At 38.9% G+C, this 25,377-nt stretch overlaps 1 protein-coding gene across 2 annotated transcripts in view; it reads left to right on the forward strand.

The window, feature by feature from the left end:
• Positions 1–665: 665 nt before the first annotated feature.
• GREB1L (GREB1 like retinoic acid receptor coactivator) overlaps positions 666–25,377 on the forward strand; it is a 122,138-nt gene continuing 97,426 nt past the window's right edge. Inside the window, exons 1-4 of one of the 2 annotated variants that reach the window (XM_040264709.1) lie at positions 666–843; positions 11,304–11,463; positions 11,675–11,872; positions 23,877–24,053. In XM_040264709.1, coding sequence (XP_040120643.1) covers positions 11,307–11,463; positions 11,675–11,872; positions 23,877–24,053 — 532 coding nt within the window. In that variant the 5' untranslated portion in view covers positions 666–843; positions 11,304–11,306. Of the gene's footprint in view, positions 844–11,258; positions 11,464–11,674; positions 11,873–23,876; positions 24,054–25,377 lie in introns of those variants that run through there. The other variant, XM_040264710.1, reaches the window with a different exon arrangement.

The following is a 25,377-nucleotide window of genomic DNA, read 5'->3' on the forward strand; positions in this document are numbered from 1 at the left end:
ACATAATAATAAAATAGAAACACTTCTAAGTTATGTATAAAAATCAGTGAAAAATAGTTCTTATTTCATTTTCTGGTTCTGACTATATTTTCTTGTATATTGACTATAATCTACTTAGCAGAAGAATATGTTCACTGTAATTTTCAACCAGTTATATGTAATTATAATTATTTAGTTTAATTTCTTCTAGGAATACACTAATCAAAAGGATAGGAAACAGTAGTTGCCTTTATTCTTTCAGGCTTTGTTGGAAATTATTAAACTGTTATTTCAAAAAGTTGAAAAATAATTTTAATCAACATTGGTTATGTCTTAAATTTTTGACACTTCTTTAAGAAGATAAATTTTGGTGTAGCACCAGAAATTATAAAACTCAAACTCCTTTGAGTAAGGAAATTATCTTTCACCAATTTCTCTCCTAAAAATAATCTGTGGGCTTTAAGCATTATGGTAACACCTGTCCAAAATGCAGACTTAACAGATTTATTCCAATTACATTTAGTAGGGGGAAGTCTTAAAAAGGAATTATTTCCAGGTATGTAAAGAGTGATCATTCGGGGAAAGAGGAATATTGTATTTGCCCTTTATAATATATATGGAATTGTATAAGACTGATAAATTTTCTAGCTGCAATATTTGTAGAATTGTAAATATTTAAGTTACTGTATTGTGGAATATAATGCATTTGGAAATTAGCTCATGTCTTTATGTATATATTATTTTTTGTTTTTGCAGGTACAAAAAAGCTTTAATCAAGTAAAATCTAGGCAACAGGCTCCCTGAAGTGTTGACAGCCCAACTAAATCATGAACATGGTTCAAAAATGTTAATAAATAAACCAAGGTATTGTACAATTATAATATGTCCCCTCATCCAAATCTTTCATGGTCAAATTTGGGAGGGGAACATTTTAGAATCTAAATAAAGCTCTGTCTTTGGCACTTAAACTGATGAAGCAGATATTTCTATGAGCTCCTCTCCTTCTATTTTCTCTCCTCTTTGCTTTCCCCTCCCCTCCCCCATCCTCACCACCAAAAAAAAAAAAAAACCAAAACAAAACACTTTCTCAGCTTTAAGGTTTTTCTTTTTTCTTACAACAGCCTCTGTGTTATTCTTCCTGCATACCTAAATTAAGACAATAAGAATTCAGCTCTTGGTTCTTTGTTGATTGTGGTTTTATCTTTCCACTTGTCTAACAAGAGAGACATCAGATTATTGGCCTCCGCAGAGAAGACCAAACAGCCTCTAGTGACTGCATGTATTTACATTTTTTAATCATATACCCTGAAATAGATGTATGTTTTAAAAGTTTTATGAAAGTTTTCTGTTTCTATTTTTGGAAGCCTTTGAATGCAAAGAAGGGGAGAAAGGTGATCCTGTCCTTTTCCCCTTCTATGTCAAAGAAAATAAAAAATCCTCTTAGAATTAAGAATTTAGGGACACTGCTTAGGTAACTCTTGACTGTCAGGGCATAACCCAGACCGGCTCCCTCCTTTTGGAAGTTACAATGTACTTAAATAGCCTGGCATTTCCAAGAGAGGCCAAAGATCTTTTCCTCTTTTCCTCTTTTATGACCCGTCGTATCCTTTTGAGGCCAAAAAGAACAAGAGGGGTCATTGCCACTTCAGCTCCGTTCCTGTTGTTCCTGCGTGGTGACCACGCAGATCCTGAAACCTAGTGTTGGCTTAACATTTGGGCCTGGGACATCTGGAAAGTGGCCCGCGAGGGAGCGGAGGAGATCGCGAGAGGGAGACACGGTTGGGTTTTGTTACACCAGGTGCTAGGAGGAAGCCTCATTCGCCTTTTTGATATGGGAGGCAAATTCTGTGGGCCCTGGAGTTAGGCTTCAACAATTGAAGAGGTCAAAGGACAGCTGAGTGGGGTCAGTGAGACACCATGGGGTGTATTTTGTTACTGAGTAAAAGGAGCAGGCTCCTAAAACCTTCAAGGATTCTCTTGAAAATCTTGTGTTGTGAAAAGGTTTTATGAGTCTCATGGCAAAAACTCCTGATTTATCTAAGGAATGCTTGCTTTTGCCTAATGGAAGGATAATCCTTACCAAATGTTGGCAACGACTATAAGAGTCAATATAGGTCTGAAAGAACAGTTAGGGTTTGAAGTGTACTTTGCTTTCCAAAATGTTTATCATTTTAATATTTGTCTCTCAGTGAAGAATTTTATACTGTTGAAATATCACCTTTTCCTTGGAGCAGAAAGTGGCAGGAGTTGGGGGTGGGGAGAGATGGGTAAGCAATTAGTTTACATTAATTTTAAAATCATTCTAACAAGCTTTTGACTGACCCCAAAGCAGAATAGTATAAACCTTTAAAAACACCAAAAGTTAACTCTGGAAAGTTCTTTGAGTTTATTTTAACATAAAAGGAATAAGCGGCTCATGAAGTGTCATTTATTTTTGGATTACAGAATTTTGTTTTTAATTTAGTTGTATTTCATAGAAATGGGTATCAGCCGATGAATAACCTTAAGCGTGGGGTTTCTCCCTGACTGTGCTTCTGGTACATTTTGTGGTAGTAAGGAGAAAACCACATTTTGTGGTAGTAAGAGTCAGGAGGGGAGAAGAAGAAAAGCGAATAGAAATACAGAATTTTCTCTTTGGAGGGAAATGGAGAAAGAGGAGGCGGGAGTGGGGTGGTGGGGTAGAAATCTGCATGTGGGAAGAACTTTCTTTGCCATGACCTCAAGATACCACTTACATGATTGTGGAGACTTTCCACAGGTGTTGCCACCTGGCAGACAGGTAGTAAAAGAGGAATTTGGCAATATTTTGATGTCCCAGTTTATATACTCTATACATGTACATAGACGTAGAGTGTGTGTATTGCCATCTGTATTGTAAAGGGGGAAAGATAAAGTGATGAATAGTACAGAATAGGCTTTGTTAAACATTTTCGAATTACTTGTGTGTGTGATTTTTTAATGCTTTAAAATAAGTTTTTGTTTTAAAGCCACATGCACATAAACGTAAGGCTTAATGAGGCAGCGTGCTCTGTGTCTATTTTCCCAAGGTTAAAGTGCCTTTCAACAACTAATTTAGAAACCTAAGTGTAGTGACTGATAATTGCCTAGGGAAAACCCACAGCTGTTTTAAGTAGCTGAAATTGTGGCAAAACTGACAAACAGAATTAACAATGTTAATAAGATAAGAAGATGGAAAGATAGGGCAAATGACAGAGTGGAAAGATGAAGGAAGCAACAGTAATACATCTATGCAAGAACTGAATGTTGTTCACAGTGGCTTTGCATATCCAGGGCTTTTTCCTTTATGCTAAGCCCTTCTTTTATTAGTCTCTAAATCACCAGTAGAATGAGTGTTTGCAAGTTAAACAATTCAAATACGTGTGTGTTCAGTCCCTAATTCACATCTGATTTTGAAAGAAGACATTGCAGTAGTGGCTAAGAAAATCAATCAGATTTTGCTTTACCAAGGCGCAGTTTTATTCGTGGTGCTTTTTCAAAGTGCATTTTAAATGTATTTCTATCATTACATGAATGAGAATTTCTTTACCCCTCTTTGTACCCTTATGATTCTTATCAGTCAGTCAACTACATACATTACAAAGGAGACCAAAGCCCTGTTTTTGGAATTAGTGACCCAGTATTACCAAAACAAAACAAAAAACCTGCAGAAGTCTTTAAGGTGTTCTTACTAATTATATTTATCTGGTTAACGTTCTTTGCCTGCTTTCCAAACAGAATGGGGGCAGGTAAATAAAGAAAAATAAGGTGAATGTTATATGGAAATTATTGAATCATCTGTGTTCTTCCCACTCTACTGGTTAAAGCATCCTATGACCTTTGGAAAATTATCGTAATATCTTTTGAAATTCAACTCTGCATTTGGGAAATTGGTTTTTGCCTCTGGTGCTTTATGCAGATTTTAATGACTGTTGTGATAAATCCCCAGAAGTTTGTCCTCAGAAACCACAGAGACTCAGAACTCTCTGAATGTGGCAGCCTTGATGGATGTGCTAAGCCACACTTTGGAAGCATTTCTGGTTATTTAATGTTTTCTGTTCTGGATTATTGACTCTTCTGCCTGTTGAAAAATTGGTCTCTGGCGACATGGTAGAGGTCACACGTTGCCTATTATTGTTTTGTTTCTTTGATCTGACACAGCAATTGCCTCTGATAATTATACTAGTTCCAGAGGGTCTTGACGAGATGTGTTTATTTTACAGAAGAATTTCTGGTATTCCGAGGAAGAAAGTAAAAATTTCCAGTAGTAACATGTAACTCCCTGTCAGAAAGGAAAAGATAGCATTATCCCTTATCTTTTAATTATGACAGCTTTTATATAATCATTATGAAATTAGTTCACATATAACACTAAGCATTTCTATGACAATTCAGGACATATTACATATCCCTAAGTATATTGGTTAAAAACAGTTAATCTTAGAATAAAGTAACTAGGGCTAGGTTTTTATTTCAGTACTTAAAATACTTTTGGCTTCAGAAACTGCCCAAGGAGAGTCACCCAGGTTTAAATGTACAGAACTATTAAAGGAGGCTCAAAATTTTGTCTTTTAATTTGTTTGCATTTTCTAAAGATTTTCAGCAAGGAGAATGACTAAAAATGAAATAGAACACTTTTGTTTTGAATGCATCATAAATTTTGTGCTTTTTTTGCAGTGTGCTTGACAAGACAGAATATCTCTTCAAACCTGTTTACTGAATAATTGAGCAAGACAAAAAAAGCTCAATGTATTCTTTTTTGTTTAAATTCAACTCCAGTTGTAAATATAGTGTTTTGCCCCAAGTGGTTGCAGTGTAATGGGAAAGTCAGATACTAGAGCAACAAATATCAGTTTAAAAGAATACATAAAATGAGAAAAGAGCATAAAAGAACTGTAACTATATGCTTGTTTTTAATTTTGAATTACAGACTCTTTGAGAACTTGCAAGAACCATGTTTGATTTCTTGGTCCAATAATCACATAGTATCTCTCTCATCAGCGAATATGTTTAACAGAGCAAGGGTGTGTTAACAGGCATTAAACAGTAATGCTTTAAACAAGGCATTAAACAGTAATGCCTTAAACAAAAATTTTTTATACGAAGCCAAAGAATCTGATAGCTGTAAGAGGCAATAATGATGTGAATATATGATTGTAAAGTTTAATAAGTGAATTATATATATCACCAAATACCGGTTTTGGGAACTTTTACATTGGTGGTCATTTGTTGCTAGAACACTGCCTCCAAAATATACAAGGAGATACGTCTCAACTTTTCTTAGTATACTCAACATAGCACCAAGCTTACAAAAAAAAGAAAACAATACATAGTACTTCTAAAATTTTCTGCACATTTATTTTGTGCCAGGCACTATTCTAAAAACATAAAATCTTATGTATTCTCACAGAAATCTATGATACTGAGTGTATTGCCCCATTTTACAGATGAGAGATTAAGTAACTTGCCCAGTATCATACAGGGTGGTAGCTGCAGGATTTGAATTAAGACCATGTGACTCCAGACCCTGTGTGCTTAACTACTTCAATAGTAGGATTTTTATAAATGCTATCTGGCTGGGTGGATGATTGTTAAACTTTGGAAAGTAGGTGACAACATCTATAGAGAAAAAGATAAGTAATAATTCTTAAGTTATTCAAAGCTTTCTATTTAGTACTACGCCTGGCACATAGTCAATGAATTGTGCCTAAAAAAAAATTCAAATAAAAAACAAGTACACACAAACAGAATGTATCATTTTCACTCACATTTTTTTCTACTTCAGATAGCTTCGTTTAGCAGGGGAAAAAAACAGGCTTTTGAGTCAAAATTTGAATTCTGGTTCCATCACTTACAAACTAGATAACCTTGCCTCCTTTCAGAAACCGGATTACTGCTCTGTCTACTTGTCCCTCTTTCTGAATCTGCTTGTTTCCATGTGGTTTCATTTAACTTAGTCCTTCATCCCATAAATGGAAGTTAGAGTTTGACTACATTCCTTACCCCCTTTGGCAGGAATAAGTCCTAGGTGGTTTGTGTATGCTTCATGCTGTTTCCCATGGGGAGGCCTACAGTATCTCATTGCCTCATTTTTGATACTAAAAAAAGTGATATTAAACTTGATCATTGGTTCAGAAGGCTGTACTAGTGTTTTTATGTAAGGGACTCAGGCATCCGCGGATACTGGTCTCCACCAGAGTCCTAGAACCAAACCCCTAAAGACACCGAGGGCAATTCTGTTATTCTTTGTGAAGTACTTAACTCTCTGTTCATATCTATCTTTCATCTAACATTTACAGTGAGGTTTGGGTTTTTTCACTGATAGGAGAAGTGGTGTTTTTATTTTGTTTCAATTTTTTAAATTGTTGCTTGTCTTTGTGACTGTTTGTCCGGTATCCAACATTAAAACTCGCATTTCAGCCTTGTTTTGCAGCCCCGGAATATGTAGACGCACTATTGTTTAAAAAAAAATCCACCTGCCAGTGCAGGAGCCGTAAGAGACTCAGGTTCGATCCTTGGGTTGGGAAGATTCCCTGAAGGAGGAAATGGCACACAACTCCAGTATTGTTGCTGGAAGGAAGGATTCCATGGGCAGAGGAGCCTGGTGGGCTATGGTCTATAAGGTTGCAAAGAGTCGGACATGAATGAGCATCTGAGCAGATGGGTAGACAAGGAAAAATCAGCAAACAAAGCTCTTTTTCCTTGATTTTTATTTATTTATTTTGGCTTGGCTTCACAATTTAGGAGGCATTTACATAATATGCATATTTCCCAACTGGGTCATTATTGTAGGTGTTTTAACTACTGAATGGCATACGTGATTAGATAACCTAAGACGTCTGCTGCAGACAAACTGATTAGATTCCACTCCTGTCTTGGCCTTTTCCTCATAGTATGACCTTGGGCAAGTTCCTGAACTTCTCTAGACCTTGGTTCTCCTAAAAATGGAGGCAGTAATTGTATTTTCCTGGCGGTTACTAAGTTCCCCTATGTTACTGTGATTATCGTGGTTTGACAAAGAATGTTTCCTTTCAGATTTCTTGACAATGACAGTGATGACAATTACTGCTACTACCATCAACACCAAGACCACCACTATGACCATTCCCTGTGTTACTAATAATGATGTGAATGCATGCTTAGTTACTTTAGTTGTGTCCAGCTCTTTGCCACCCCATGGACTGTAACCCGCCAGGCTCCTCTGTCCATGGGATTTCCCAGGCAAGAATACTGGTGTGGTTGCCATTTCCTTCTCCAGGGGATCTTCCCGACCCAGGGACTGAACCTGTGTCTGCTGATTGGCAGGCAGATTCTTTACCACTTTTGGACCTGGGAAGCCCCTGTCCTTCTGTAGAGAAGGGGTAAAGGAAGAGTAGAAAGACACCAAACTACACTGTCTTGGTGGTTTGCGCTTGATCCCACTTGCATTTTCAGCAATTAATTATGGTGCTGAAAGAGCTCATATAGGGTACCATACCTTTTTTTAGAGATTACCCCAAGAGTGCCTATTCTCATCTCAGAGGTCTGTGGTGCTATGCCAAGACAATTAATATAATTTTCTCTGTGTAATTTCACAACAATAAAAGGAAACATGGGAAAGCAATATAGTGCAGTCTCACAGGCAATGACAGCCAGAGACATAAAATATGTGCCTTTGTACGGAAGTCACAGTCTGTTCTTGTATTTCATTTAACAACTGATTCTAAAAAGTATTTCTCCATTTTCTGACCTGAAGTTAGATTTATTTACACTGACTTTCAGTGGGATGTTGGGCTTCCCTGATGTCTCAGACAGTAAAGAATCTGCCTGCAGTGTGGGAGACCCATGTTGGATCCCTGGGTCAGGACGATCCCCTGGAGAAGGGAATGGCTACCCACTCCAGTATTCTTGCCTGGGGAATTCTATGGACAGAGGAGCCTGGTGGGCTACAGTCCATGGGGTCACAAAGAGTCGGACATAACTGAAATGACTACAGTTTCTTCACTTTCAGTGGGATGTTATGCCTGGGGGCTCTTTGAGATTCAGAGGAAGAGATTTAGTAGTCTAGGTGGATAAGGCCAGTGATTTCAGTGACCCTAAATATTATGTACAGCATATGATATTAAGAATGCTCATTTGCTCAGTCGTGTCTGAGTCTTTACAACCCCATGAACTCTAGCCCACCAGGCTCCTCTGTCCATGGGATTTTCCAGACAAGAATACTGGAGTTGGTTGCCATTTTCTTCTCCAAGACACTAAGAATACATCGCACTAAAAATTCTTCTTTTGACCTCTGCACTTCTTTGGGTAGCACTGAACTGTCAATGAAGAACTTGACACTCAGCACCGAAGAAGATCGGGGTCAGTTTTGTCATTCTTCACCTTATAATTATCATTAATAATTAAAACTGCCTGGTTATGTTTTCATCTGGAATAGTCAGGCCCTTCTTTTTGCTCTCCCAAGGCTGTTCCATGGGAACTTACTGTTGTCTTCATCTGAGCATTTCCCAGGGTTATGCTCCTATATTCTGTGTATCTTCTATGATAGTGAAACTGGATCACCTCTGTTTATATTGATTTAATAGTTTAACCAGCACAATATTTATTTGCCATATCTATCATATTACTCCTTAAACTGTGTATAAATTGAAGGGATTAAGATTATGTAATCTTCCATGTATAGTTGAGTACTTCTTTATTCAACTAAAAAGGTCCCTTGGAGAATGTAGGTTTTCAGTGATGAAAGGAAGATAACTTGTTGAGCAGGTAATAGATTAAGAAGAGGCAAGATTTTCAGGCATTTGGTGCTCTGGAGAAAGGCTAAAGGTCCACCTTTGAAGTTATTCTATTGTTTTCCACAGTAAGAAATCCCATGAGTAACCATGCTACTTCCTCATATTTTTCTCCCTTCAGTGAGGAAAAAAGGTCAAATGGCCATTGGATTTTGACTTAGACGTGTATACTAGTGACATGGTATATTTCTCTACCAACCTCCACTCTGTTTTGATTGTGTGTGGTTCTGTTGAAAAATAAATTGCTGTAGAAAAATTGAATGTTTATACTTGTTCTGGTAGGGTTTTACAAGTTTGAACAAAACCTTGGTTTTTGATTACCTGTTTCATATATTTTAGTAATTCCTGTTTGAATCCTATCTTCAAATTGTTACAGAAGATAGAAAACATGAAATTAAAATTTCATGTTTTAATTCTAAAATCTGTAAACTTAATTCTTTAAGAATATCATAATACTACTCCTGAAACCTTAAAAAAAAAACCTTGGTATTTCAGGAAAATTTCACTTGAGAGGCTTTGTTGATTTTCTTCAACTTACAACTTTGAGTATTATATGTATACTTTGGCACATGTACTTATCATAAGAAAAGCCTAGTAATTTATTTTTTCCAGTTTTACTGAGATATAGTTGATATATAACATTGCATTAGTTTTAGGTATACACTATAATTACTTGATATATATGTGTGTGCTTAATTGCTCAGTCATGTCCAACTCTTTGCTATCCCATGGACTCTAGCCCCACCAAGCTCCTCTGTCCATGAGATTTCCCAGGCAAGAATACTGGCGTGCATTGCGCTTTCCTCCTCTAGTGAAGCTTCCCAACCCAGGGATCAAATGCACATATCTTGCGTCTCCTGCATTGGCAGATGGATTCTTTACCACAAGCATCACCTGGGAAGCCTTACTTCAGAATCAGTTCAGTTCAGTTCAGTCGCTCAGTCGTGTCCGACTCTTTGCGACCCCATGAATCGCAGCACGCCAGGCCTCCCTGTCCATCACCAACTCCTGGAGTTCACTCAGACTCACGTCCATCGAGTCACTGATGCCATCCAGCCATCTCATCCTCTGTCGTTCCCTTCTCCTCCTGCCCCCAATCCCTCCCAGCATCAGAGTCTTTTCCAATGAGTCAACTCTTCACATGAGGTGGCCAAAGTACTGGAGTTTCAGCTTTAGCATCAGTCCTTCCAAAGAACACCCAGGACTGATATCCTTTAGGATGGACTGGTTGGATCTCCTTGCAGTCCAAGGGACTCTCAAGAGTCTTCTCCAACACCACAGTTCAAAAGCATCAATTCTTCAGCGCTCAGCTTTCTTCACAGTCCAACTCTCATATCCATACATGACCACTGGAATACTGAGGATTAAATAAAATAATTTTTAGGAAGTACCTGGTATATTCCCTAGCCCAACATTTTGCTGACTTTTCATCTCATTACCTCTTTACACTCTTAAAAACAATTGAATTTTGTTACGTGTATTATATTTATTAGAAATTAAAACTAAGAAAATTTCAAAATACTTAATAACTTTAAAAGTTAACAATAAACCCATTATGCATGGAAAATAAATGTATTTCCCCCCAAAAAAATTAGTAGAAAGAGTAGTCTGTCAGCTTCTGCCTTCAATCTGTTGTGGTGTCACTCATGAAATAGCCTCTAGAAAGTTCCACTGTAAATGTTTGAGAGAATGAGAATGAAAAAGGCAAATAATATCCTAATAATAGTTTGAAAAGACTTTTGACCTCATGGAACCCAGAAAGGGTCTTGGGGTCCTTGACCAATCATTAGCATAGCTAATAATTAGCACCCAATAAGTTTAGTTATTATTAAGATATATGGAAATTTTTGTAACTATTGATGAGAAGTAAAGGCGATTGCATCAAAACTTCTTATTCTATGCTTTTCTGAGGTCCCAAATAAGACTGTGATTCAAACTAAGCAAAAGATACAGCATTGTTTTTCAAATAAATACTAATAATACATGAATGTGTTCTTTGAATTTTAAAAGGCTCAAATCTTGCTTTTAGGAATTCACCAATTAAATATATTATCACAAAGCTTTCATTTTTTTTTTAAATTTTTCAGAGAAGAATCTTCCTAGGGTAATAAAATCTTAGTAGAGAGAGAAGTAATTTGATATTTCCTCTGAAACCACTGATAGTGTTCCTTTGGGTTATGGCAGCCCACCACTCACCAGTTTAAGGAGGAGGTGTGGCCCCCTTGTCACTGTGCTGGGCTTCATGATTGACAGGTCAATCTTGATTTACTAGTTGGAGAAACTTCACTTAGAGCACTTATTGTGGTTTGATGCTTAGACACAAGATCCCTTAAAGGAACTTTTTGAAAGCCCCTTTGGACTCTGAAGACAAGAAGCAAAAGTGATAGAATAGATAAATTGATAAGTTATCTCAAGAAATGTGTAGTTCATATAGTTTCTATTGTAACAGGATATGTGGGTATAGTTTATATCAGCTCTATGTGTACTTTGCAGACATATAACCCTCTACTAATGTCAACTTTCTCCTTTTTCTTTTTCTTTGGCGGGGTGGTATAGACCATGGGGAATTCATATGCTGGGCAACTGAAATCTGCTCGATTTGAAGAAGCTCTCCACAACTCCATTGAAGCCTCTCTGAGATGTAGTAGTGTGGTACCACGACCCATCTTTTCCCAGCTGTACCTGGATCCTGACCAGCATCCTTTCTCCTCTGCAGGTAAGTTTCTCAATCCCACACATTTCTACATGCCTTTTAAAAGAAGTGGGAATTCTAGATCTGGGGATCTCTGAAATACATGGGTTAAATGTTAACCCATGCCTGTCTCCCCGTCCTCAGATATCTTTTCAGAACTATGAATTTTTCTTTTGGCTATCTCCCCATATGCATCTTTTTTATTAAATTAGCTATGATTTATTTGCTTTCCCAGATGTAAAACCCAAGGTGGAGGATCTGGATAAAGACTTAGTACACCGATACACCCAAAATGGAAGCCTGGATTTTTCTAACAACCTCACAGTAAATGAAATGGAAGATGACGAAGATGACGAAGATATGTCAGACTCAAATAGCCCACCGATTCCCTATTCACAGAAACCTGCCCCTGAAGGGTCTTGCACTACAGATGGTGGGTTTCCTTTTTTATTTTTCAGTTCCTTTAATTTTGTCTGGCTAGTTTCTAATCATTGATTGGGTGCTTAAGGCTGGAAATCAGTAATTATAGAAAGGAATGAGGAGTAATCATGCTTTCACTCACATTATTGCCTGTGACTTCATGAGAGTGAAGTCGCTCAGTCGTGTCCAACTCTGCGATCCCATGGACTGTAGCCCACCAAGCTTCTCTGTCCATGGGATTCTCCAGGCAAAAATACTGGAGTGGGTTGCCATTTCCTGTGACTTCATAGCAGGTGTCTATTAAGAAAGACAAGCATTTTCACCCCATCTTATAGATCAGGTGACTGAGAGATTCAGCCATTGAATGACTTCTCTGACATGGTATGTGGCAAAGACAAGCCTAGGCCTAGCTCAGGACTTTTTCAATGCCTCACGAACTTCCTGCAAGAATGCTGCTCAAAAGTGATCTCTCTACTTCTTTCTGTTCCACTCTTAAAACAACAACAGAGATATGTGTTTTAATATTTACCTTTCCCATGTATTTTGAACATTCATCCAATATATTGTTATCAATAGAAGATTAAAATGAACATGTTTTTATCACACCATTTTACTTATCTTGTCAGCCTCCTCTTCTACAAAGGCTTTTAACCACACTTTAAAAAAAGAAAATCCTACTTAAACATTTTCAATATTTCATGTTTTTGTCACATAACAAATTATACTGTCTTCCCTCCATTAATGGTATATGGTCCTGCTTCCTGGCTATCCCAGCCTGATTTCTAATGAGTTCATAATCTGATCATGGTAAAGCATCCACCTGCTAATGCAGGAGACTCAAGAGACATGGGTTTGACCCCTGGGTGGGGAAGATCCCCTGGAGAAGGAAATGGCAACCGACTCCAATATTCTTGACAGGAACATTCCCTGGACAGAGCACCTGGTGGGCTACAGTCCATGGGGCTGTAGAGTTCGGACATGGCTGAGCACACACTCTTGATGGTTTATAGTTGGTCCACAGCTCTTTCAGTGTGGTTCATTCTAAGGCAGTTCTAAGAGTCCTCTCACTCAAAGGCAGAACAGCCCCGACATTTTCCTAATGAAACTGACAGTGGAATAGGGCAATATAGTATCTGGGTTTGTGTCAGCAGACCAGCTTCCCTACATGGGAAATCTTCTATTTACCTAAGACTCACAGGAAGGTAAAGCTATTTTTAGAGGCAATTTAGATAAGCAGATACTTAACACCTGATGGGCTTCTGGGGTTTGCCATTCAGATGTAAATTTTGGTTGCTAATTTCTTATGTAAATTATTGGTAGGTTTCTACCCCACTGGGAAGCAGTTGATTGTCTAAAGGGGTAAAGGGCCACCAAATTTTAAGCCTCCAAATACGGCTTTGATTACTTCAGTTTGTGTTTACAGCTGTTTCAGTAAACTTTCCCCTCCCCCACTTAGATTACTCTGTAACCTTCAAGTTGGAGATAATTGGAGAATGCAAATCCTGGTTCTGTGAAGTGAAAACCTTGGCTGTTTTCTTAAGGAAAATGCAGATGAGGTTTACAAAGAAGTGCTCTGTACTAGGACTCCTTTAAAATTAAAATCATTTGCTGCAAGAGTCTTGGTTTTAAGGCAGCATGTCAGTATTACTTTTAGAAAATGAAATTATTTAGGGGCAAGTGTGTCCAATAAATTGTTATGTTTGTACCCCATTCCGTATCTTTCTTTCCTTGTGTACAGTAATCAGGCTTACACCATCCTTAGGGTATTTCCCCTCAGATCATCTAGTGGCTTCTAAAAGAAAAATCCTATCTTTTTTTCAAGATTAGTCCAGATGAAATTTAAAATTACCCTAGAGGGGAGTATTAAGCTTTCTCCATTTTATTTGACGTTTTAATTGAGATTTAATGAGGACGAGATGGTTGGATGGCATCACCGACTCAGTGGATATGAATTTGAGCAAACTCCGAGAGATGGCAAAGGACAGGGAAGCCTGGCATGCTGCAGTTCATGGGGTCACAAAGAGTTGAACACGACTGAGTGACTGAACAACAATATTTATTATATTAATATTCTGACATATTTCAAATAGTGAAGAAATAGAGCTATCTGCTATACCAGATATTTAGATCCTATAAGTCTTGAAATAGAATCAGATTTCGTAGATTCTTTAGCTACTTCTTTACAGATGCACAGAGCTTATTTTCAATCTTTTTTAAAAAAAGCTAAATTAAATATTCCCTTTGCATAATATATATTTTTCTTAATTGGGGGTCCCTGATGATATATTTTGTATATAATTAGCTGATCTGAGTCCCAAGAATGAAGATTTGTAGGAAACAGTCCAGACTCTTGTGAGCGTCTTCTCAAAATAACTATGAAGTAAACTGAGGAACTTTTCTTTGATTTTGAAACCTTTTCTGGCTTTGGATTGATTTCTTTCTTCCTGACTCTTTCCCTGGACTCACCCTTGCCTTCATTTCCTCACCTATTTCCTCTTAATTAATTTGCCTATAGTCTTGTGTTGGTGATTAACTGAAAGGCAAAAAGACAAAGTAGGACATTTAAAAAATGAACTTAAAAAAATTTAGTTCATTTACAATGTTGTGTTACTTTCTGCTGTATGGCAAAGTGATTCAGTTATACATATATACACATTCTTTTTTGTATTCTTTTCCATTATGATGTATCACAGGATATTGAATATAGTTTCCTGTGCTATACAGTAGGAGGTTGTTTATCCATTCTCTACATGCTAGTTTGCACCTGCTAACTCCAACTCCCAACGTTACTCCTCTGCTCCTTGGCAACCACAGATTTGTTCCTTATTAGACTTAATTTTTTTTAAGGACAGTTTTAGATTTACAGAAAAATTGAGAAAACAGTACAGCGTTTCTGTATGTCCCTACAGTTTGCCCTATTGTGAACATGTTACATTATTAGTAATTTTAGTGCTGACTAAAGTCCATAGTTTATTTGGATTCTTTAGTTTCTACCTACTGTCCTCTTTCTATTCCAGAACCCATCTGAAAGTGTTCGCTCAGTCATGTCTGACTCTTTGCAACCCTCTGGACCATAGCTTGCAAGCCTCCTCTGTCCATGGGATTCTTCAGGCAAAAAGACTAGGGAGCCATTTCTTTCTCCAGGGGATCTTCCCAACCCAGGGATGGAACCCTGGTCTCCTGTATTACAGGCAGGCTGTTTATTGTTTGAGCCACCGGGGAATATCCAGAAATGGTTTCAGTTTAGTTCAGTTGCTCAGTTGTGTCCCACTCTTTTCGACCCCATGGATTGCAGCACACCAGGCCTCCCTGTCCATCACCAACTCCTGGAGTTTACTCAAACTCATGTCCGAGTCAGTGATGCCATTCAACCATCTCATCCTCTGTTGTCTCCTTCTCCTCCCTCCCGCCGTCAATCTTTCCCAGCATCAGGGTCTTTTCACATAAGTCGGTTCTTCACATCAGATGGCCAAAGTATTGGAGTTTCAGCTTCAGCATCAGTCCTTCTAATGAACATTCAGGACTGATTTCCTGTAGGATGGACTGGTTGGATCTCCTTGCAGTCCAAGGGACTCTCAAGAGTCTTCTCCAACACCACAGTTCTAAACCATCAATTCTTTGGCGCTCAGCTTTCTTTATGGCCAACTCTCACATCCATACATGACTACTGGAAAAACCATAGCTTTGACTAGATGGACCTTTGTTGGCAAAGTAACATCTCTGCTTTTTAATTTGCTGTCTAGGTTAATCAATAGAACTGGTCTGGGTTACTATTAATACATTAGATGTAGCTGTTGTGTCTCCTTAGGCTTCTCTTGGCTGTGACAGTTCCTCAGACTTCCTTTGTTTTTGATGATCCTGATAGTTTCAGAGATTATAGATCAGGTGTATTCTAGACCTTCTATTGGAATTTGATGTTTTTCTCCTGATGAGACTGGGGTTATATATGGGTTTGGTGAAGAACGATCACAGAGATAAATTGTCATTTTCATCTTACTATATCAAGGGCACATACTTTCAGATGATTTATGGGTGGTGATGTTGACCTTAATCACCTGGCTGAGATAGTGTTATCTCCATTCCCCATGAGTATCCCATCCCTGCTGCACTCTCCCTCCATACTGTCAAAGAAAGTCCCTACACTCAGCCTACACTTTTTAAGGAATGGGGAGTTAGGCTCCACATCCTTGAGGGCAGAGTAGCTACATAAATTATTTGGAATTCTACTGCATGGAAGTTTGTCTCTTTTCCCTCATTTATGAATTTACAGTCATTTGTTTATATTCATTCATGAATATTTATTTTATTTGGGGGTTATAATCCAATACTATTTTATTTTCTTGTTTAACTTTTTCCAGTTTTAGCCCTTGGTAGCAATTTCAGTTGGTTCTTGTGCCCCTTTTATATGCTGCCATCATTATGAGTTATTTTTTTTAACACAAAAGAAGAAATTTTCTCTTTTCACTGTAACAAGCAGTTGTTTATTTTTAATTTTTATTCATTATTTTAAAGTTTTGGCTGTGCTGAGTCCTTGTTGCTTCACGTGGACTTTATTGTGGTGTGCAGGGGCTACTCTCTAGTTGTGGTGCGTGGGCTTCTCCTTGCTATGACTTCTCTTTTGTGGATCACGGACTCTAGGGGATGAGGGCTCAGCGGTTGTGGCTCACAGGCTTAGTTGCCCCTTGACATGTGGGAATCTTCCCTGACCAGGGATCAAACTGGTGTCCCCTCCAATGCAAAGTAGATTCTTAACCACTGGACCACCAAGGAAACCCACAGGCACTTTTTGGAAAAAAAAAAAAATTAAAGGAAGAGGTTTGCTTCCTCCTATGAGAACAATTTTTCTCCTAGAATCCAGGCATTGTTTAATGATTATAAGTTTTCACCTCTAGGTGTCCTCATATCATAAATGGGAAAACCTTTAAGGGCTAAAGTGCTGAAAGCTGTTAGTGCTTCTTACCTTGAGTGGACTGTGTAGTTTTCCTTATACCACAGACATCACGTTGGAATCATCTTTCTTCCAGAGCAAATCCTGCTTTCTTCAGATATTTTGCACACGAACTGTGTCTTCTCTACTCTATTCCTGTTTAGCCCCAAACTAAAATGGGGGAAAACTAAATTTCCCCCCTTAATCTCCCTTTGGCTGCAATGTATTGCTTTGAGAAAGCTCATTAGAAAGGGACACCTTTGTGACTTGCAGAACTGAATTTTGAGGATTCCTTAGGGCTTCCCTCGTGGCTCAGACAGTAAAGAATCTGCCTGCAATGCGGGAGACCCCTGGATTGATGCCTGAGTGGGGAAGATTCCCTGGAAAGGGGAATGGCTACCCACTCCAGTATTCTTACCTGGAGAATTTCCACGGACAGAAGAGGCTGGTGGGCTACAGTCCGTGGTGTCCCAGAGAGTTGGCCACGACTGAGCTACACATTCACTTTCAGTAGGTGTGAGATAGGTGGATGCTGACAGAGCCCGTGGCTGGCAGGGACTGCTCTGACAAGTGCCCCCAAGGATTCAGCCTAGAAAGCTAGGTGATGAGACTCAGCAAAGATAGGCAATGGAGAAGCCATAGGAGAGTGTCCTACGTCAGATCAGGGACAGTCTCGTGGTCAGAGTAACCTTTAGTCTGTGGTCAGAGTGACGTTAACTCTCTAACCTGAAGTCAAGAGACCTGGGTCCCAACTTCTTGGGTTGCTGGGAATTTGACCCTGGACTGTTTTCTTAACCTTTATGGGTCCCAGTTTCCTCATCTACAAACTGGAGATAGGGATAGATTAGTGTTACCCAGTCTTTGACTCACAAATCTCTTATAGTAATACATAATTTTTGGACCCCTTAGGAATTTAAAAACTAATTCTGTCACTGCATGGCATGTGATAAAGAATCAATTTTAAGTAGAAAATACTTATTTTAGATCAATATACTAATTACTCTTTGATATTACTCACGCATGAGAAAAAGCTGTCTGCATTCTATCCTCTAGTTGCTGTTTAGGGATTTCCTGATGGCTCAGCAGGTAAAGAATCCGCCTGCAGTGCACAGGACACAGGAGATGTGCGTTCGATTCCTGGGTTGGAAAGATCCCCCTGAAGGAGGAAATGGCATCATGCTCCAGTATCCTTGCCTGGAAAATTCTATGAACAGAGGAGCCTGGTGGGCTATAGTCCATGGGTTTATAAATAGTTGGATATGACTGAGCATGTAGCAATTACTGTTTAATTTACTTTAAACTGGTTGTGTAAGGAAAAGCACCTTTTGTTGACAAATTCAAGAATAAAATGTTAACCCTTTTTCCGACAGATAGGGGAAGTGGCAGAGGACGGGAGCCAAGTGTATTTATATTCCCAGCATCAAAAAAAGGCAGGATCCACTTGTATTCCCCAAACTTTGGAATTTTTACGTTTTAGGATTAAAAGTAAAATTCGCTTAGTCATGTCGACTCAGTCAGTCAACTCTTTGGGACCCCATAGACTGTAGCCTGCCAGGCTCATCTGTCCATGGGATTCTCCAGGCCAGAATACTGGAGTGGTTAGCCATTCCCTTCTTCAGGGGATCTTCCCAACTCAGGGATTGAACCCAGGTCTCCTGCATTGTGGGCAGATTCTTTACCATCTGAGCCACCAGGGAAGCCCAAGCATAGTGGAGTGGGCTGTCTATCCCTTCTCCAGTGGATCTTCCTGACCCAGGAATTGAACCAGGGTCTCCTGCATTGCAGGCGGATTCTTTACCAGTTAAGCTACCAGGGTTTTCTAATTTATTTTTATAATTTTTGCTCCATGTGAGGAAAGAGTTTCAGACTGCTCTTTGCAGAATTTGTCTGCAAATAATATGCTGCTGAAAGAAGTAGGCTTTTCCTTCTTACACAAAAAGCCAAATTGGATTGTTGTCGTTGTTTAGTTACCAAGTCTTGTCTGACTCTTCGCAACCCCAGGGACTGTAGCCTGCCGGGCTCCTCTGTCTATGGGATTTCCCAGGCAAGAATACTGAAGTGGGTTGCCATTTCCTTCTCCAGGGGATCTTCTCGACCAAGGGGTTGAACCCTCATCTCCTGCATTGGCAGAGGGATTCTTTACCACTGAGCTACTGGGGAAGCCCTGAATTGGATTATAATCACTAAAATTTTACCTTAATATTGCCTTTTTTTTTTTTTTTGGTGTCCTAGAAGCATATTGGTGCATTTTATATAATTTGATAAGTGAGGATGAGGTTGACTCTAACTTTCATGTCTAGCAAAGAGTACCTTAGGCACATTTGTAAAATGACCGTGTCCATCAAACACAATCTATGTTCCCTAAGCTTCCCATTATTAACCACTAGCCTATTATGGGTATATATTAAGCAACATATCAATACATGTGACTGATAATAAAAATCAATCTTAAAATGTGGGATAATCAAAACCACACATTGATATGGGCTTCAATCAAGTGAGTGCTGAGTTTACTATCCCTATATGTATAGCATAGAATGTCCTTAGAACATTTTGCTTTAAAGGTAGACTATTAGAATAATTATTAGGTTTTAGAAATTGGTAATGTTATCTATTTTAGTTTCATGTATAGTTCTCCAGTATCATGGAGAACCTTTATGAATCCCCAGGACTTTGATAACTCCCCTTTGGAAAATCCTGTATCAGATGACCTTGAGATTCCAGATAGCTCTGATGTTCTAAAAGTCTTCTTGTTGTTCAGTCGCTAAGTCATGTCCGACTCTGACTGCAGCACTCCAGGCTTCCCTGTCCTCCACTATCTCCTGGAATTTGCTCAATATCATGTTCATTGAGTCAGTGATGCTATCTAATCATCTCGTCCTCTGACACCCCCTTCTCCTTTTGCCTTCAATCTTTCCCAGCATCAGGGTCTTTTCCAATGAGTTGGCTCTTTGCATCAGGTGGACAAAGTATTGGAGCTTTAGCTTTAGCATCTGTTTTTCCAATGAATATTCAGGATTGATTTCCTTTAGGATTGACTGGTTTGATCTCCTTGCTGTCCAAGTGACTCTCAAAAGTCTTCTTCAGCACCACAATTTGAAAGTATCGATTCTTTGACACTCAACCTTCTTTACAATCCAATTCTCACATCCGTACGTGACTATTGGAAAACCATAGCTTTGAGTATACGGACCTTTGTCAGCAAAGTGATGTCTCTGCTTTTTAATAATATGCAGTTTGGTACAGATTGGTTCTGACTTGTGTATTTTTTCTAATATGGAGTGACTGTAAGTTCAGAGTTTGTAGTACTACTTCTTAGTGATAGAGAAATCTCCTCAAGCAGAAATCTCCTGTTTCAATCAATCAGTAATCGTAAACCTCTCATCACTGAATTATCTACATCCTTTTTGAAGGTGTTTATGTTTTGCCCTTTGGAGAAAGTTGTAATAATGGTGCTACCTACTAGGGATAGATTTGCTGTCTATACATGAATTAATAATTCCTTTGATTAAGAAATTTACTGCTTCTTTTAGGAGGTTTTTTTTTGGCTGCACAGCATGTGGGATCCTAGTTCCCCCACCAGGGACTGAACCAGTGCCTTCAGCAACAGAAGCACAGTGTTCTAATTTAACCTGACCTCCAGGAAGTCTCTATTTTTAGCCGCCTAGGGTTAGGATTTTAAAATTTGGTAAAGACATTTATGTTAACCCCTCATGGTTTTGGCTCTGGAGTATAACTATTCTTAGTGCTTTTTTTTTTTCCAAGTTGACTAATACATTTTATGCCTGTTTTTATATAGCAAACGTTCCATGTCTCACATCACGACAGTATGGGACTCATTATGTAAGCCTGGACAAACACTCTCACCTCTCTGAGCTTTAATTTCTCCATGTATGAAAGGGATATAGTCATACCTAGCTAGAATTGTTGAGAGGATTAAATAAGAAAGTCTCTGAAGTGCTTAACACTCCACCTGGCTTATGTTAAGTGCCCATAAATTTTAACTGCCTTTCATATCATATCATCAACTTCCAACTTTCAAACCTGAGAGTTTTGTCTCTTAATGGAGGTGGAGACAGCAGATTCTTTAAAGGGTTCAATGCATCTATAGGCAAAAAAAAAAAAGAAAAAAAAAAGTTTGTAATCTGCATAAATAATATGACCCATATATAAATGATTATTCAAATAAATACAAATGATATTGTGAATAAAAAAAATACCAATTCATTCAAATTGTTAAGGAAGTCACAATGACATTTGATATTATTTTTCTCAAATTGTGAACACTGGAAGTTACATTTGAGTTTTTAGTTTTAAAAGAGGATCTACAAATTTGGAATAGTTGAACCCCATTGTCTTTTTCATTCTAGCCTTTGATTTCCTGGCTTTTTTCTAGTTTTATCCGGTCTGCTTATACAGTTTAATGATCCAAACCATACAGTTGATTCCTATGCAGCATAGCTTCATACCATATTTGGTTGTTTTTTAAAATTTATTTCTCATATACTCACTGCTGCTGCTGCTAAGTCGCTTCAGTCGTGTCCGACTCTGTGCGACCCCATAGACGGCAGCCCACCAGGCTCCCCTGTCCCTGGGATTCTCTAGGCAAGAACACTGGAGTGGGTTGCCATTTCCTTCTCCAACATATACTCACTGATGGCATTCAATTTTTGTTGGCATTTGGCTAACATCATAATATGCATTGATTCTCGGAGAGCCTGGCATGGTTCTGGCCCACTGTGCTTTGGGCGATGATGGCACTCTCCCCAGGGTTGTGTGTGGGAATTAGCCATCCATCCTCCATTGTCCAGTTTTCTGTCAGATGCCCAACTATGGCTAGAAAAGTGGGATGTTCCAGTGGCCCAGCTTGGACCAGATGCCAGCTCCAGCTCAGTCTGGAATATCACAGCTGTCCAGGGGAATCCCATAACTAGAGCGTTGGGAGGATCATTTCCCAGAAGACTTGGAGATTGGTGCTTTGTAGCAGAGCATAGCTGTCCTCTGTTATCAGTTCAGTTCAGTTCAGTCGCTCAGTCATGTCCAACTCTTTGCGACCCCATGAATCGCAGCACGCCAGGCCTCCCTGTCCATCACCGACTCCTGGAGTTCACTCAGACTCACGTCCATCGAGTCACTGATGCCATCCAGCCATCTCATCCTCTGTCATTCCCTTCTCCTCCTGCCCCCAATCCCTCCCAGCATCAGAGTCTTTTCCAGTGAGTCAACTCTTCACATGAGGTGGCCAAAGTACTGGAGTTTCAGCTTTAGCATCATTCCCTCCAAAGAAATCCCAGGGCTGATCTCCTTCAGAATGGACTGGTTGGATCTCCTTGCAGTCCAAGGGACTCTCAAGAGTCTTCTCCAACACCACAGTTCAAAAGCATCAATTCTTCAGCGCTCTGCCTTCTTCACAGTCCAACTCTCACATCCATACATGACCACTGGAAAAACCATAGCCTTGACTAGACAGACCTTAGTCAGCAAAGTAATATCTCTGCTTTTGAATATACTATCTAGGTTGGTCATCACTTTTCTTCCAAGGAGTAAGCATCTTTTAATTTCATGGCTGCAGTCACCATCTGCAGTGATTTTGGAGCCCCCCAAAATAAAGTCTGACACTGTTTCCACTGTTTCCCCATCTGTTTCCCATGGAGTTATATTGTCTTGTAATTGCCAGTTCCTTATACATCCTTGCAGTTGACTACAAGTGAGTTCTTAGAGGATGACATATTCTGTTCAGCTCTATCCCCAGGCCAAAGACAGCACTTGTTGAAAATCATTTTATTTTAATTTTATTTCTTTATTTTTGTCTGTGCTGGGTCTTTGTTGCTATGTGCAGGCTTTCTCTAGGTGCGGCGAGAAGGGGCTGCTCTTCCTTATATTGGGCAGGCTTCTCATTCCAATGGCGTCTCTTGTTGTGGAGAGCAGACTCTAGATGTGTGGGCTTCAGTAGTTGTAGCTCATGGGCTCAGTAGTGGTCCGTGGCCTTAGTTGTTCTGTGGCATGTGGAATCTTGCCAGACCAGGGATTGAAACCACATCCCCTGCATTGGCAGGCAGATTCCTAACCACTGGACCACCAGGGAAATCTGCAAATCATTTTTAGTAAATGATGAACTAATGAATTAAGGTAATAATTTATGGTTACAAAGCAGTTATGTAAGGTTTTGTCGTTTCTTATGATGTCTCATCTAGTGAAAATAACCTAAACAGTTCTGAGTTCCGGTTCTGATCCATTCATTTATGATTCACTAAATTCTGAGCTTCAGTCTCTTCCTTTGTGAAACAGAAAACATTTGTTCTATGATCAATCTGACTTAGAGAAGTGAATTTGCATTGAAACTAAGAATACTGTATTATATGCACATAAAATTACGTACGTTTGTCAGTTTCCTGTATATTTATCATTTCCTTATTTGTGGATGAGAAAATATAAAGCCATCAGTGTTGGCTAAAACAGTTGAAAATATCTCCTTTTAGTAAGTTTTTAGGCTTCCCTGATGGCTCAGTGAGTAAAGAATCTGCCTGCAATGCAGGAGACACGGGTTCGATCCCTGGATCGGAAAGATCCCCTGGAGGAGGGAATGGCAACCCACTCCAGTAATCTTTCCTGGGAAATCCCATGAACAGAGGAACCTGGTGGGCTACAGACCATGGGGTTGAAAAGATTTGGACCCTGAGGCAACTGAGCATGAGCATCTTTTTAGCTCTGCTCAGAAGAGCATGTGTGGTAAATGTGTGTTTGAGACTTCCCTGGTAGCTCAAACGGTAAAGCGGCTTCCTACAATGCAAGATACCGGGGTTCAATCCCTGGGTTCAATCCTGGAGAAGGCAATGGCAACCCATTCCAGTATCCTTGCCTGGAAAATGCCATGGATGGAGGAGCCTGGTAGGCTAGTCCATAGGGTAGCAGAGTCGGACACGACTGAGTGACTTCATTTTCTTTCACTTTGCATATGAACTTTAAATTTAGTCCTTCATAGTGATTCCCACAGGCAAATCTACTCTCCAGATGGGTGATGCGGAGTTACAACCTCTCTAAACATTCCACTGTGTCCTTTTTTCTTTTTTTTTTTTTAATTGGTTTCTAGGTTTTTGTCAAGCAGGCAAAGATTTGCGTTTGGTATCTCTGTGTATGGAACAGATTGACATCCCAGCAGGATTCCTCCTGGTGGGGGCCAAGTCTCCCAACCTTCCTGAACACATCCTAGTGTGTGCTGTAGACAAGCGATTCCTACCAGATGATCATGGGAAAAATGCACTTTTAGGTGAGTATTTCATACCTGCAAAGTTCCTTCTGAGATAAAGGAATTAAAATACGAGTTTATTTTAAATTATCACGGAATTTTTAAAAATCACAGAATTAGCTGAGGATTATATAGTTTAGTTTAAGTAAGAAACATTTTTTCATTTAGCTGTTGTTGAGTCGCTCAGTCGTGTCTAACTCTTTGCAACCTCATGGACTACAGTGTGCCAAGCTTCCCTGTCCTTGACCATCTCCTGGAGTTTGCTCAAACTCATGTCCCTTAAATCAGTGATGCCATCCAACCATCTCATCCTCTGTCATCCAACCATCTCATCCTCTTCTCCTCCTGCCTTCAATCTTTCCCAGCATCAGGGTCTTTTCTAATGAGTTGGCTCTTCGCATCAGATGGCCAAAGTATGGGAGCTTCAGTTTGAGCATCAGTCTTTACAATGAATATTCAGGGTAGATTTCCATTTGGATCGACTGGTTGGATCTCCTTGCAGTCCAAGGGACTCTCAAGAGTGTTCTCCAGCACCACAGTTCAAAAGCATCAATTCTTTGGTGATCAGCCTTCTTTATGGTCCAAATTTCACATCTGTGCATGACTACTGGAAAAACCACAGCTTTGACTGTATGGACCTTTGTTGGCAAAGTAATGTCTCTACTTTTTAATATGCTGTCATTTAGTAACTTCTCACAAGTTAACTTTCACTTTTTTATTAACTCTCAAAATATTCATCTTAACGAAGAGATTTTTAAAACCAGGCATTAAAGAATGCCATGCAATTTATCAAAAATAATTATTTTGTGAAATAAAATAGGATTCACTCTCTCTAGAGTCATTGATCTGGACCTGATATAAAATCAGCTCTCAATTATTCAACTGTGGATTATCCACTTTGTAAGTTATTGATACCTATTCTGTACCATCCATTATTTCTAATTATACTTTATTGATGTGGTTCTCATTTTATTTTTAGCATTAATTCAACCAAGATGTATAGGAATATATCTATGATGTAAGATGTGTAACTTTTCTTTTTTTGATGTGTAACTTTTATCTCAGAGTTTTTTTTACTTTCTAGTGTTACTTTAAATCTGGCTCTTTTTTCACAATATAGCTTCTCTACATCATGGAAAATAACAAAAGTGGATTTACTTTTTAATTATTATTTTTAAAGTTGAAGTATAGTTCATTTTCAATATTATATTAGTTTCAAATGAATGGCATGAAGTATCATTAATTCAAGTGATTCAGTATTTTTACAGATTGTACTCCATTAAAAATTATTATAGGATAATGGGTATAATTCCCTGTGCTGAAATATATATCCATGTTGCTTACC

This window comes from Oryx dammah, unplaced genomic scaffold (assembly GCF_014754425.2).
Source record: "Oryx dammah isolate SB20612 unplaced genomic scaffold, SCBI_Odam_1.1 HiC_scaffold_22, whole genome shotgun sequence".
NCBI classification, from domain to species: domain Eukaryota; kingdom Metazoa; phylum Chordata; class Mammalia; order Artiodactyla; family Bovidae; genus Oryx; species Oryx dammah.